General features: G+C 52.5%; 1 protein-coding gene across 9 annotated transcripts in view; it reads right to left on the reverse strand.

The window, feature by feature from the left end:
• RABEP1 (rabaptin, RAB GTPase binding effector protein 1) overlaps positions 1 to 14836 on the reverse strand; it is a 109321-nt gene that overhangs the window by 13274 nt on the left and 81211 nt on the right. For all 9 annotated transcript variants that reach the window (XR_010408484.1, XR_010408483.1, XR_010408482.1 and 6 more), the window contains 6 exons: positions 9734 to 9832; positions 6229 to 6369; positions 3303 to 3492; positions 2626 to 2681; positions 1114 to 1212; positions 409 to 525 (listed from right to left, as the gene is read on the reverse strand). Coding sequence is in view for 6 of the 9 variants with exons in the window: in XM_064582578.1 (XP_064438648.1) it covers positions 409 to 525; positions 1114 to 1212; positions 2626 to 2681; positions 3303 to 3492; positions 6229 to 6369; positions 9734 to 9832 (702 nt within the window). In the remaining 3 variants the exon portion in view is untranslated. The remainder of the gene's footprint in view (positions 1 to 408; positions 526 to 1113; positions 1213 to 2625; positions 2682 to 3302; positions 3493 to 6228; positions 6370 to 9733; positions 9833 to 14836) is intronic.

The following is a 14836-nucleotide window of genomic DNA, read 5'->3' on the forward strand; positions in this document are numbered from 1 at the left end:
GTTCGGTTTGGCAGACGCGGGGCCCGTCAAAGAGCAATTCGCTCCCCGGGGGCTGCTGTGCGACAGGCCCAGGCTAAGGGCTGCGGCCGCGGCATGGATGACCCCCGGCCCCGCAGACTGCACAGCCGAGTTCGGGGAAACCGAACCCGAGCTTGGAGGGTTCTGCACAACCTCCTGAATGTCCCCACAGGCGTCCATCGAGGGCCAGGGCAGCAGGCACACTACAGCCGGGCGTGGGGGCGACAAGGCTCCGCGGGGAGGACCCCGCTAAGCTGGGCCTCGGAGGGAGGGGTGCGGGGCAGCGGCTCGGGGGGCGCTCAGCAGAGGGAAGGCGGTGCTGCGGCCAGCAGGACCCAGGAGAGGAACCCAGCGCAGGCCGCGGCCTGGCCGGGAGGGTCCCGTCCTCACCTGAAGGGTCTGAGAAAGCTTTACGAAGTCTCTCTGGACTTGCTCACTGACGTCGAGCTCCGTCTGCAGCCTCTGAGCTTTGTTCTTCTCTTCGAACATCAGCTGCTCCACAGTCGCCTGCAAGACAGCTTCCGGTGAGGAGCAGGGCCCCGGAGCCACAGGCCCGAGTCCCGCAGGGCCCGGGAAGCCGAGCTCTGCGTCTCCGGGACGACAGCCGCGCGGAATCCAGCGCCTCCCGGGCCTGAGCCCGCTCGTGTCCTCCTGAAATGGCGCGCGTACAAAGCCACCCACTGCTCACCTCACCCCAGCGGCCCCGCGACTCCCAGTCCGCCCGGCAGGGAAACCCTTCAGCGGGAGCGTGGGAGCCTGAGGACACAGAACTATCCAGAACACAGACGCGGTCTGCGCCCGTGGCTCGCGGAGACCCGTTCTAGGATCCGGGCCCCCCAGTCAGCCTCGCGCTGGCTGCTCCTCACCGGGCTGACCTCGGGCAGCACGTACCGGGGGGACGGGGCCCACGGCGGCTGAGAGCACTGCTTCGGGCCGTGGGGGCCCAGCCGACTCTCACAAGGTACCCCCCCCGCCCGCCGCCAGCCCGCCAGCCCTCGGGGGACGCTGCTCCAAGCTGCCCCGTCCTCTCCTACACAGGCAGCCTGCAACCCCAGGTGCTTAGCGCTTTTATTAAGTTACCCGTAAAAATATCACCTTAGCAGCAGCCTCTCTCTTTAACTGTTCCTCCAAAGTGGTTTTCATCTCCTGGAGGCCCTCGAGCTGCTGAGACTTCTCCCCCAGGGTGGCCTCCAGCTGTGAAAGGAAGGGAAAACCGAGCTGAGACCGTGCCTGGGGCCTGAGAAGCAGCCCCAGCCCTCGGGCGCCCCAGGCCCTGGACAACGGCGGCCGCGCTGTCCCCACCCTGTCCCCACCCTGTCATCGCTGGCGCCTGCAGGTCAGGCTTCAAGACCCCCTCTTTCTTTCATCCGACATCCGTCAGGTCCCTACTAGGTCCCAAGACCTGGGGACGGAGCAGTCAGGAGACAGACGTGTGCTGCAGGACTGACGGCATGTGAACGCGGAGAAGCAGCGTTTAATTCTGCCAGAGAAGCTGACGTGACCTTGACCCTTAACAGAAAAACTCTCCAGGGGAAGGAGCGGGTGGTAAGGGGAGAAGGCAGGAAGGTACTTGGGCGGGGGAGTGACGGCTCTCAGAACTGGGGTGAGTCCCTGCCGCACCAGGCCGTGCAGGCAGACGCGGGAGAGGCCCCGGGCCGGGAACACGGGCTCCACCCTGGGGACAGCGACAGAGTTGTCGTTCGCAACCTAGTAATTCTGAAAGACCAGCTGGGCTTCAGTACGAAGAGGAACTGGAAGGGGTACGCGTTGGAGGCAGAGAAACATCAGGCTGGTGCAGTACGCGGGGCGATGGGTGGTGCACGTGGACAAGATGGGACGCGCTCCGAAGCGGGTGAGGTCTGCCCGGGCGGCCAGACTGCGCGGGGCTGTGGAGGGACCGGAGGCCGTGCAGTCCCACCGGGGACCACAGCATGTTTGTGGAAAAGAGATCAGGAGGGGACAGTTCCAGGCCCACGACTGGGAGGGATCGGCGACAGAAGAGCCGGCAGACGCAGGCCATCCCTTCCCTGAAGGAGCGAGCACGGGCCGGGAGCGAGGGGAGGGCGCGCAGCGAGGAGCCAGGACACTGAAGGCGGTCGTGTGGAGGGCGGGCGCGAGGCCGTCACAGCTGAGGGCGAGGGGCATGAGGAGGGAGGGGACAGCGGACGGGGACACGGATGGACACGCGGTGCTGCTCAGCCAGGGCCTCGGCAGCCTGGGGCAGAGACGGACAGAGTCCGGGCCCGCGGGCGTCGGTGGAGACTGCGTGAAGAGACAAGCAGCTTAGAGGGAACGAAGGCCGCCCGGGGAAGCCACGGACAGCGGGAAAGGAGGGGTGTGAACGAGGGGCTCGGACGGCCAAGCCTGTGGGATGAAGGGCGCGCCCAGTGGGCCGCAGGTCACGGGGTCGGCTGGCAGAGGTGTCGATGTCAAGAGGACCCCAAGCCAGGGGGAAACATCCCCTCCCGCAGCAGACACCCGGCGCGGCCACAGCGTCCCGGCGCACAGAGCAGGCCCAGCAAGCGCAGCGCGGGGGCAGCCGGCAGACGCTCCCCAGGAACAACTCCCCGCTGTGGATGGAACTAACACGAACCTCAGGAGACTCACCTGTCCCTTTTCCACTTTTATTCTCTCTAGTTCAGCTTTTAGGCTAGAAATGGAAGCTGGAAGGGAGAGAGGAGAAGTGTAAGCACTCACTGATTATTTTGCAGTGGGGTTTTCTTCGTTTACACCCCTTTCTACCACAAGCTCGATCTCAAACGATGAAAAAGCAGTCAGACACCGAGCGCGGGAAACCAGCGCCCCTTTCTCAAGTCCCCCCGGCCCCCCGCGGCAGCACGGAGCTCAAGCACAAGCGAGGCCACTCGGAAAGTGTCCTGCACCACGTCGAAGTCTGGGGGTGGGGGTGCAGCCCAGCAGGGCTCTGGGGACACCGCGGGGTTCTGCCAGGAGCGGCCAGCTCCGCTCCCCGAAATAGGGGATTTTTGTTGTTCTTAAGTCCCAATTACATTTGAATTTGCTCTGGATGTATCAGAACATCGGATAAGCCCTTCGTTCTTCCCTATACCTCCCCTACCCACGTTCTGCCTTCCACATTCTGAAACCAGACAGTACTGTTCATAATCCCAAAGTCGGCCCCGCCCACGGCCACTTCCCCCCGGCCCCGCCCACGGCCCGCGTCCCCGCCCACTTCTCCCCGGCCCCGCCCACGGCCCGAGGCCCCCGCCCACTTCCCCGGGACCCTGCACTCCGCCCCGCAGCTCGCAGCCCGGCCGCGTGCTCACCTAGCTCCTCCTTGCAGTTTTCTATCTCCAGCTGCAGGGTCTCCTCCAGGTTCTCTTTTAAGCACTGCTCCGCCTGAATCTGCTCTTTCAGGAACAGGATCTCAGCCTTCAGCTTCTCCTCCGTGTGCTCGGCCGCGGTCCGCACGTGCACGATGCTCTCTCGGTATTTGAGGACCAGCTCCCGCAGCGCCTGCACCCGAGAAACAATGCCCACCGGGTTTGTGACGGCAGCGGCCATGAGAGCCCCCCCGACATTTTCTGCCACCAGACTCGCGGGTTTTAAATGGTGCAGAAGCTAAGCCGGAGCGCCAGCTCCCTCAGGGCTCCCGGCGGTGACGTTCAGCATGGCGCGGAAATAAGACCTTTCCGGCCAGGAACGTGCACTGTGGACTGCACGTCTCTCCCTCAAAACTGGCTCATAAGCAGAAAAGCAAAAACGTTAAGGGACTTCCAGTGGGGGAACCACTATGAAGGGCTTCGCGGCTCCCACAATCAGCTGGTAAATCTGGGGTTGCTAGGGGGTGAGGACCCAGAAGGTGTAAACTCCAAAGCAAGTGTGGAATCTGAGGACCAAGTGTATTTACTCACGCGTGGACTCAGACGCTTACATTGCTGAACGTCTGCCACAAGCCAAGTGCTAGCTAGGCCAGAGGCCGTGGCGCAAAGAGCAGCCTTCCAAGGTGATCCCGTTTTTCTATAATAAATTCAGTTTAAATCCTATTTATTTCCCTAAATTTTAGTTGTCTTCTTTTTAAAAAATCCAATCATATCCTAAAGCACCTCTAAGGTAAACGCTGGGATTCTTAAACCAGATGTATATAAAATCAGTAACAGCAGAAAAAAGAGTAATGAGAAAACTGTGGTAAGGAAAGCCTCCGAAGATTTACTCCGGGAGCAGGTCTAAGAATCAGGCCTCACAGGCCACCTGGTTACACCCTTCAAGCATTCTAGGAAGTGTGGTCAATCTAGGAATTCAAAGTCTAGGGAGTCCGGGAAAGAGGATCCCACCCCTGCAGAGAACCGCTCATCAGAAGGCGGCAGTGCTGGGAGCACTCAAACTCTCAAACTCTCTCTGCGGAGATCAGCCACCAGGTCACAAAGGGGAGCACCAGCGACCTGCACAGAGACACAGGGTTGGGAGGGCAGGGGGCAGAGACAGGGTGCCAATGGCAAGTCAGCAACGTGGCCCCAGGAGTAAATAAAAGCAAAAACCAGTAGTAATGTTAATATGTATACAGGAATAAAAAAAGAATGAGGCCCAGGGCGCCTAGGTGGCTCAGTCGGTTAAGCGACTGCCTTCGGCTCAGGTCATGATCCTGGAGTCCCTGGATCGAGTCCTGCATCGGGCTCCCTGCTCAGCAGGGAGTCTGCTTCTCCCTCTGACCTTCCTCCTTCTCATGCTCTCTGTCTCTCATTCTGTCTGTCTCAAATAAATAAATAAAATCTTAAAAAAAAAAAAAAAAAAGAATGAGGCCCAAATTGTAGAGGTTGGATCTGCAGGACAGGATCAGGGAAAACTGTTACAAAACCATGAATTTCTGTAATGTTGATTTTTAGATAACTATAATTTTTTTTAAAAAACTGAAAGATCTCACAAGTAACATCTATTTTATTTTGAAAATTGCTCAAAGAAATCTCTTCCTTGTCTATACTGTTTACAGTCTCCTTAGGTTTAGCCTCAGATGCGGTTTGCTGATGTTGAAGGATTTGACGACGGGGCAACACGAGGGTGCGGAGGGTCAGGAGATGTGAATGCGCCAGATCCGTCTGATCTCAGGCCCAGTCAGTACACGGATGGGAGACGGTCATGAACGTCTCTGGGAAGCAGGTGGTTTCACAGCCCAGATTCACCCAATGACAGAGGAACAGAAGTGCCCAACGTGTCATAAAAGTTAAGGGCAGGAGGGTGGCAGGTGCCTTCCACCCTTTACAGTGTGATACAGAAAACCAAGCCTGGCGAACCCTTCACACATTTCATTTCTGATGCATTCTCAGTCTGGTCCTGCCGGAGTCACTCACAGAGCGATTCGGCCAAGGACTCCTGGGACACTGAAAGCACGGGCGGCAGGAGGGAAAATACGTAAACCAGACTCTCTCAAAGCTCAGAGCTTTTGTGCTTCAGAGGGCCCCGTCAAGGCAGGAAAAAGACCATCCACAGCATGGGGGGAAGATCTGCAAATCGTTTCTCTGGTGACGGACTTAGATCTAGACCATATAGAGAGCCATACGACTCCACAATAAAAAATAAATAACCCAATTTAGAAATGAGCAAACGATCTGAATAGACACTTCTCCAAGGAACACAGACAACTGGCCAGTAAACACACAGGCAGACGCTCAGGGTCAGCTGAGGGAGACAGGTACAGCGAGGACGGGAGAAATCCTCACGGGCCCCCGCGACTCCGCTCCGAGGTCTGTCCCCCAGGCAAACTACCCCAAATGTGCACGTGGATGTTTACACGTGTGGACACCCCGAATGCCCAACCACAGGCCGGCGGGTAAACAAAGCGTCCACATGGCCACAAGAAGGGACGGCGCTCGGACACTGCTCTACACCACGGTGACCCTGACAACAGTGGGCTGTGAGGAAGAACCACGCACAACCCACACACTGCAGGCTTCCAGTCCTATGGAAGTCCACAGCAGGGCGATCCACAGGAGGAAAAGAGCTGAGCAGCTGCTTACGGCAGGGCGGAGGGGAGCAGGAAGGGCAAGGGGCTTCTTTCTAAGGTTATAGACATGTTCTGAAATTGACCGTGGTCACATCCGAGAACATACTAAAAACCACTGAACTGTACGCTTTACATGGGTCAATTATTTGGTGTGTGAATTCTATCAATAAAGCCTGTTTTAAGCCAGAATTGGCTGGCAGCCATTTCAGAAAATGTATCTGTCTGCATCTGTGATCCCGCGGAAAACGAGTTACCTCCACAGTGTCTGGGAGAATGAAGTCTTCCGCTTGCTGCAGGGCCACGTGCAAGCTATGCTTTCCCTGCAGACTGTCGTTGTCTTTCTGTAACCTCGCCAGCTCCTCTGAGACCTGCTCCCGCGACTGCATCAGCACCGCCTGAAACACAAACGGTAGTCACAGCCACACAGGTTGAGTCCTGTCCGCTGCCCCAGAGAAAACCCAGGCCGAACCGAAGAAGGGCCGAGGACGGGGGGCGCACAACCACGCTCTGTACAACGGACAAGAAGCCGCCCAGACACGCTTCCATCTGCAGTCTTTTCTTCTACTCAGGGAGGCAGGCAGGAAGCAAGCCTCTGAGCCCATTCTCCACGGCCTCCACCAACAGCTTCAAAGTACTGAATCTGTTCCCCGATACCTCTGTCTCCTGCGCTGACGCAGCCAGGTCTTACAACAGACCTGCAGCACATATTGCAAAACAACCCGTCTCCTCACAGCACACATTCACCAGAAGCAGGGAGAGCCAAACACCACCGTCTTCCTCCTTCATGCGTGCGTGCGTGCACAGAATATACATATATATATACACAATCAGCTCATGATCTCTGAGTGGCCCAACGACCCCAAATACTGGAAGTCATCAGGAGGACCCATGCTTAGGACAGGACACCTGAGCAGCTCATTCTTAAAATGGGACAGGCTCCTACTTCTACGTGCAGACGTGCAGTATAATTTTAGGTAACGAGAATCTGAATCAATATAAAAGTTATTCCAGCTAATTTGAGTGTTATTTCTACAAAAGTATTTGACTTCTGTTAATTTTTAATACGCAGTCGTTTAACTTAAACGTATGTGTAAGTGTAGACTACTCACTGCTCCAACATTCCTTTAGCAGCTGCCACGCCATACGAGGCCCTGTGCTGCACACGGGGACACAGAGATAAAAGCCAGAGCCTCCTCCCGGGAGAAGCTCACGGTGCGGTGGAGGGAGAGCTCAGGAAAGTGACAACCCAGGGCAAGTGCGAGCACGAGGACAGAGAACGGGGGCAGCAGGGTCAAAGGACACAGGGGTTCCGAGGGGAGAGGCTCAAGGTCATTTCCCAGAGAAAGTGATCGCTGCATCCTGAAGGACAGAAAGGCTGCTGGACGGCATGCAAGGTCACACATAAATTTTGGTTAATTTTGCTGGCTCTTACTTATCTTCAGACCAGAATCCACTGTGCTTTATGCTCACTTTTAACCCATCTACAACAGTATGTTAGCATTCCACTCTCTGGGACATGAGAAAGGGGGAAAGAATAAAATGTATATAGTTCCTACCTTCATAAAGAGAAAAGCATAAGGATAAACCAAAAATAAATTAAAATGATCATACATGGAAGGGGGTACGAATGGCGTGAAAGGAACAGGGAATGGAAGAAATCGGAACATGTATCCATTTCTATAGTTTTGACTTATGAACCATGTTGCATGTTCAAAAAAAAATAAATCAAAAAAGAAAAAGGAAAATCCGAAAATGTAATACAAACAGAAACAAATGGAGCTCACCACGTATCAAACTAGTAACATAACCACAAAGGAAACAGTTAATTCAAGTAACTTTGGAAACACAGCAGGCTGACCGTAAATCCTTAGCTGGGATACATTCAAAGAGCAAGAGCTACAAAGAAACACGGAACCTCACTCAATACTTCTGCTGCTGGCCCCACTAAGGTGGTCTCGGAAACTGTGGTGTCCCTGCCCCAACCAAGTGACCAGACGGAGCGCGCCCCCTGCTGCTCGGAGCCCCCACTGATGCGCTACAGCTCTGTGCCGTGGACGCCCAGACCTCTAGCCTGAACCAAGTCGTGCGGGAGTAACCAGACACATGATCCTAGGAGGCAGCTGGTCTGGGCTCCGCAAAAATGCTAATCTCACAAAACGCCCCCCCCCCCCCAAAAAAAGGGCGACTTCTAGATTATCGGAGACTAAAGTGACAAGACAGTCAAAAACAGTATGTGACCCTTGACTGGTTCCTCCTAAAAAAGTCAGAATTAAAAACTGAAACCACCTCTACAAACAACCACGCACTTTGGGGACCACGGTCACACTCTAAGGATGTGAGAACAGCACTGGTGGAGTAGAACCACCTCTCTGTTCTCGCAAATATTCCCGAGTGGCACGGAGTCTGCAACTGATTTCCTAACGGCTCAGAAAACACACACACACAGATGGGAGAGATGGAGGAAACAGCAGCATGCGTGAAAATGTGGCCAAATACTGACAACGGGTAAGTCTAACTGAAGACATTAGGCGTGTTCAATCCATAAGCCGCTCAAGACAGGCAATTTTCCACAGACACTGCTGGGGGGATGCTAAGATCCCAGGCACGCCATGGCTGCTCGCGTGAAGGGACACAGAAACGGAGCCCCTCTTCCTCGCTACAAGAACCTTCGAAGATCAAGTCAAGAAGATGGTCGGGCAGGACCCCAACCTTCCTCTGAACACTTCTTCTACGTGACCTGCAACACATTCGTTTTAAGTGGAGTCCAGTCGGAACTGTTTGCAAAGGCAGACGGGGTTGAGAAGACAAGCAGGGGAGAGGAGAGAGGAGAGAGAAGGGAAAGGAGCTAAGCACTGAAATTCTGTCGGCATCCAGCAGTGATTTTTACACTGACGGCTATCATTTCGTATTCTCTGATCAATGAAAAGGTATGGAAGTCCCTGGTCAATGATTAGAATGAGATGCTCCTCAAGAGACCAGGGCTAGTATTTAGGGATCAGCTCAAAAGGCACTCAGATGCTGACCGGCTGCCGGTCAAAAACAAACCATTCCCATACAGCCAGAGGCTTTCCCCCCACCATTGCTGGCGGAGCTAGACGAGAGAAAGCTCTGTGGGATCATCCCAGCAGGGCCAACTCTGCCATCACCTACAAAGGGTCATCAGGTGTCGGGTTCCAGCTTCGAGGAGAAGGAAGAACAGGCAAACGGAACGAGCCTGGTGAGGAAGGAGGCTCCAGTCCGGGGAGCTCCTCAGCAGGGGTCCCAGCCAGCTCTTCTTCCAGAAGCTGTCTGCCCCGTCCCTCCCAAGGCAGACGGCCTCCAGAAGTACCCCCGCAGGACAGCGGTGATGGCGCATGGGTCAATGCCCGCGAGGCTAACGAGGCTACTTTCGATCAATCAGCGGGTCAGGAAAAGTACAAGCACGGTTCAAAAGCTCCATCTGCTGGGGTTTTGGGAGATTTCAATGTTCACCTTGTATTTGGAACCAACTATGAGTCGACAGTTTATTCTGTTGAGGTTGCCCAAATCAGAAAAGTAAACTAAGTTAAAGGTGAGAATGTTTTTTGGTTGGGAGGCAGGTTTAAAAAACGAGTGAGGTCTTTACATAGGCTTGTCCATTACGAATGCTGCTTCAGGCCCAGAGAGCAGAACGGTGTGGCCACTGGGCCAGGGAGACACAGTCGTAGCAAAGAGGGTCTCACAACCGAACAAAAAGGAATCTATTTAACACGGCTAATGCCGACTTAAATGTTAACTTACCATCTGCTCCTGAACATCCCTTTTTGCCTGGGAAAACCCCTGCTGTAACTCTTCAAGTAAGATCTCAGACGCCTGGGCTCTTAGGACGAGTGCAGAGATCTTAAAAGACAAAATGCACAAAGACAGTATCGTTAGGAAGCTGGTGATTCTGACACGAACCCTTCCATCCCCTGCTTATTTCATATCCAGAACTGGTGTTTTCTTCCTTTATCATAACCCATCATCACTCATTCCAGAGACGTGCATGCCTGTGTGTCTCGGCCCCTCTCAGCAGCAGAGGTCCCCGGGGTCATGCCCTGCCGAACACGGACAGTGCTGTATGGGTTTCTAGACACAGATGTCAATCCACAGGGCCTACTTATATTACCCTTCAGGGAGCTTTTAGACAAAAATCGATAAAGATTTTGAACTCTGCCCACACACACACAAAAAAGCACACAGTGTAAAGCATAAATGGATCTTCTCTGAACTAGCTTCAGTCTTCCAAGATGATTTCCTTAAAAGCAATAAACACATGATTAACATCACTGAACTCTCAACTCCCTTAGTTTTAATGTTTCTGAGAGGGGTCCTGTGAGAGTTGGGGACTCGTACGTAACAATTATAAAATAAATCAACACCCATGTGTTTGGACATTGAGAGCATGATTACTGCCAGTACTCTCCTCCCATACGGGCAGATCAGGTTGTGGACACAAACTTCCTGTTGAGAATTAGGAAAACCAGACAAAAATATGAATGGTATCTACCTGAAGGCACTGGAGAACAGGGCAAAAAAGATTCAGAGCCCCGGACCAGACGGAGGCCGTGTGGAGAGTCAAGAGGCATCCGGAACAGCTCTTCCCTAGAAGCGCGTGCCAGTTCCCAGAGAAACACACGTGACCCCACGAAGCTGAGCGCCCCAGGGTGGGGGGGCAGACATGAGAGCCCAGGACCCACCGTGCAAAGGGAGCCTGGGAAACACGCTGCACCATGGACTGGGTCCCCAGAGGGTTAGGGAAGACTTTAACCTGACCTTGCAAGTTTGTATAATCTCAATTCCTGTGGCTGGATGAAGGTGGTCCAGGATTGTAAGGCCCACTAGTTGCTTGCCTCTCATCAGGAAAATGGCTTTTTTTTTTTTTTAAGAGTTTTATTTATTTATCTGAGAGAGAGAGCATGAGCAAGGAGGAGAGGCAGAGGCAGAGGGAGAAGCAGGCTCCCGGCTGAGCAGGGAGCCCAATGCGGGGCTCGATACCAGGACCCTGGGATCACGATCTGAGCCGAAGGCAGACGCTTCACCGACTGAGCCACCCAGGCTCCCCAAGAAAATGGCATTATATTATTTCAACATTTTCACATAAATGTCTAGCGCTCAAGTAAAAATGCACAAAGGACAGGATAAAAACAAAAAGAGATAATAAAAAACAACACAGGTAATACAAACAGATCTAAAATGAACCCAGATTTGCGAATTATTACAGACTTTAAAATGTCCAGAGATTTAAAAGACAGAATTTAGAACTACCAGAGAACTGGAAAAAATGGAAAGTAACCAAAAGGAAATGATAAACAGAATTTAAAAAATCAATTATCTAAGTTAAAAATTTCAATGGATGAGTTTTAACAGATTAGACCCATTTGAAGAGAAAGTCAGTGAGCTGTAAGACATATCTGAAGAAAATAAAGACAAAAACACAAAAGAGCCTTAAAAAGCCACGTAGCCACAACATGCAGGTGTAACATATATGAGTATTGGAAGAAATACCGCCGACCCAGTGGAGCTAAAAATAAGCCAATGCAGAAACCCTGTAATCTACTCTGAGGGATGCTCCAGAGAAATGAGGCCACACATCCACCGAAGACACACACAGGAGCATTAGAAAACGTATGTTCACAAAAGCCAAAACTAGAAACAACGCAAGCGTCCCCACCTGCACTGGATATATCATGCCACATCCGTGTAACAGAACGCACACAGCAAGAATCTCTAACCACCGATGTACGCAGCAACATGCAGGGGCCTCACGCACAGAAGAATCAAATAGCCCAGATGGGACGACAGGATTCCCCTGAACTTACATGAAGTTCAAGAGTGAGCACTACGAAACAGTGTTCGAAGTCAGAACCCTGCCTGCCTCTCTGCGCGGGCAGCTCTGTGAGCACGATATATCAGAAAGTCTGTATCTTGACCCAGGTGATGATCGCCCTGGTAAATTTTTTCACATGTTAAAATTCACCAAATTTTACACTTGAGATTTATGCACTTTATTGTAGTATCTCAATAAAAGCAAGTTTTAAAAGATACATAATGGCTGAGAATATTCCAACTATGATGTAAGACATAAACTCAGAAATCTAAGAAACCCTCCGAGAATCCCAAACAGGAGAAATATGAAAAAAATACACATAGGTACAGCACAGTAAAACTGCTGAAAACAAAAGCCAAAAAGAGCATCCTTAAAATAGCCAGGGGAAAAAACAACATTTTACCTAAAGGAGCAACAGTAAGACCGACAGTGGACTTCTTATGAGAAACTGGGGAGCCAGAACAAACCAGTAACTTCCAAGTGCTGGAGAAGATCAGCGTAAGTGCTCAGGATGCCACAGCCGGCCAAGTATCCTTTTTGGATGAAGGCGGAAATAAAAAGATCTGTCTAAATAAACAAAAATATGAGAGCGCGGAGACTTCCAAGACAGACGAGGCCCACAGCCGCCTTTCTCTACCCTGATTACAACTAAAAACTCTGGATAAATACAAAAGCTACCCAAGGACTCTGAAAAATAAGCAAAGGCAGACAGATGAGAGAAGGAAGTCACCAGGGGAAGAAGCAACTGACCCAGGAGGGAACTGACTGCTCATAGGGGGCTTTCCCACTTCCGTGGCAGCGAAGACTGCCCCACCATAGAGCCGCGACAGCTGTGGGCGCAGGGGCCCAGACTCTGATCCCAGCGCCAGGGCAGGGCCCCCGAAGCGGAAGAGCGGGGGGGCATTCTCGGGGATGAGGGCTAGAGAATGTGGCATAGAAATAGACAAAGAGACCAATGGAAGAGAACAGAGTCCTGAAACTGACGCGCCCCCCCCCCCACATATTCACTTGATGAATGACACAGATGACCTTGCAGAGCAGTAGGAACTTAAGTGGTACAGGAACTGGCTATCCATACGGAAAAAATAAAATTTCACCCTTATCTAGACAGCACCTAGAGCAAAGTCAGTTCTAGATGAATTTTTAGATATAAATGTGACTACAAACAATGAAGCTTCTACAAAAATACATAAAAACATCTTTTTAACACCAGGGTAAGAAAATATTCTTTTTTTTTTAAGATTTTTATTATTTAGAGAGAGAGTGAGCACAAGCACATGAGCAGGGAGAGGAACAGAGGGGGAGGAAGATGGAGGGAAAGAAGCTCAAAGAGACTCCCCGCTGAGCTCAGAGCCCAACGTGGGGCTCAGTCCCACGACCCTGAGGTCATGACCTGAGCCGAGATCAAGAGTTGGATGCTCAACTGACTGCGCAACCCAGGCGCCCCAAGAAAATATTCTTTTAAAAAACGGAACAAAAATCACCCATCATAAAGATCAATAAATTTGACTACGCGAAAATCAAGAACTTCTGTTCATCAAAAGGCACCATTAAGGGGCACCTGGGTGGCTCAGTTGGTTAAGCGACTGCCTTCGGCTCAGGTCATGATCCTGGAGTCCCTGTATCGAGTCCCGCATCGGGCTCCCTGCTCGGCAGGGAGCCTGCTTCTCCCTCTGACCTTCCCCCCTCTCATGTGCTCTCTCTCATTCTCGCTCTCTCAAATAAATAAATCTTAAAAAAAAAAAAAAGGCACCATTAAAATAATGAAAACATAAAATACTGAGGGGCAGACATGTGTCACATAAGTCACCAAAAGGCTCTAGTACGACTGTATAAAGAGCTTCTAACAAATCGGAAAAAGAACCAAAAACAGATAAATGAAACAAAGACTAGACAATCCAATAGGAACTCGGCATAAGACTTGAGAGGACTCACACACACACGCATATCCCAGCGGTCCAGAAACAGGACAAACGCCACGTAGCCCGGGGGTCTTCAGGCAAATGCAAACGAAGCCTCCGTGAAGCACCACCACCAGCTACCAGGACGACGGGCCCACAGGGACTCCCCGTTCGTGCTGGCGGGAGTGTAAATGTGGACGACCACCGTGGACACGGTCTGGCTTGTCACCCACTGTTACACACAGAGTGCGTTCTGAACACCCCGACCTGGGCACGGCACCCCCGGCGGAAGCACGCGCCACAAGACCCATCCGGAACCTTCACAGCAGAATCATCCCTAACGTCGCAGAACCGGAAACCACCCAACGCATGTCGCGACGGACAGACGGACGGATCCGTACACGGTACAAAGCGTACGACAAGCACGGGGAAGCAGCCGGCACCCCAGCGTCGGGTGAGAAGAGCCTCATGACGCCGCATGAGGAAGACGAGATGCCACACGCGGACTCAGCGGATGGGGACAGAAGCCAGGAGGGGCGGGCCTGGCACGCGGGCTCGCGTCCTGCTGTTCGGCCCTGGCGGGCGACGTGGAGGGGTGTGCTGGTGTGCTGGGTCTGTTGTGCAGGTCTGAGTTTTCTCCATTTGTCATACATTTAATAAGCCCAGGGGAATTTAAAAAGTATCATTCCTGGGGCGCCTGGGTGGCTCAGTCGTTAAGCGTCTGCCTTCGGCTCAGGTCATGATCCCAGGGTCCTGGGATCGAGCCCCGCATCGGGCTCTCTGCTCCGCGGGAAGCCTGCTTCTCCCTCTCCTGCTCCCCCTGCTTGTGTTCCTGCTCTCGCTGTGTCTCTCTCTGTCAAATAAATAAATAAAATCTTTAAAAAAAAAAAAAAGTATCATTCCTGTCAGGAAGCTTTTTGTGTGCAGCAGAAAAACCTACTGAAAACAGAAAAACGAGAGCTTGCGGATATCCAGTACACAGTCATTTACGCAGTTACTGGTCAAAGATCTGGAAGACCGACAGCAGGAACAGATCCGGAAGAGATCTTTACTCCCTGAGGGAAGACAGGGCTCAGGTGGGGGAGAGACAGGGCTGTGATTGCAGAGCAGCCGCCTCTGGGCCGCGCGGGCATC

Source organism: Mirounga angustirostris, unplaced genomic scaffold, assembly GCF_029215605.1.
Source record: "Mirounga angustirostris isolate CCGP_5_RB_7025 unplaced genomic scaffold, mMirAng1.0.hap1 SCAF_17, whole genome shotgun sequence".
NCBI lineage: Eukaryota > Metazoa > Chordata > Mammalia > Carnivora > Phocidae > Mirounga > Mirounga angustirostris.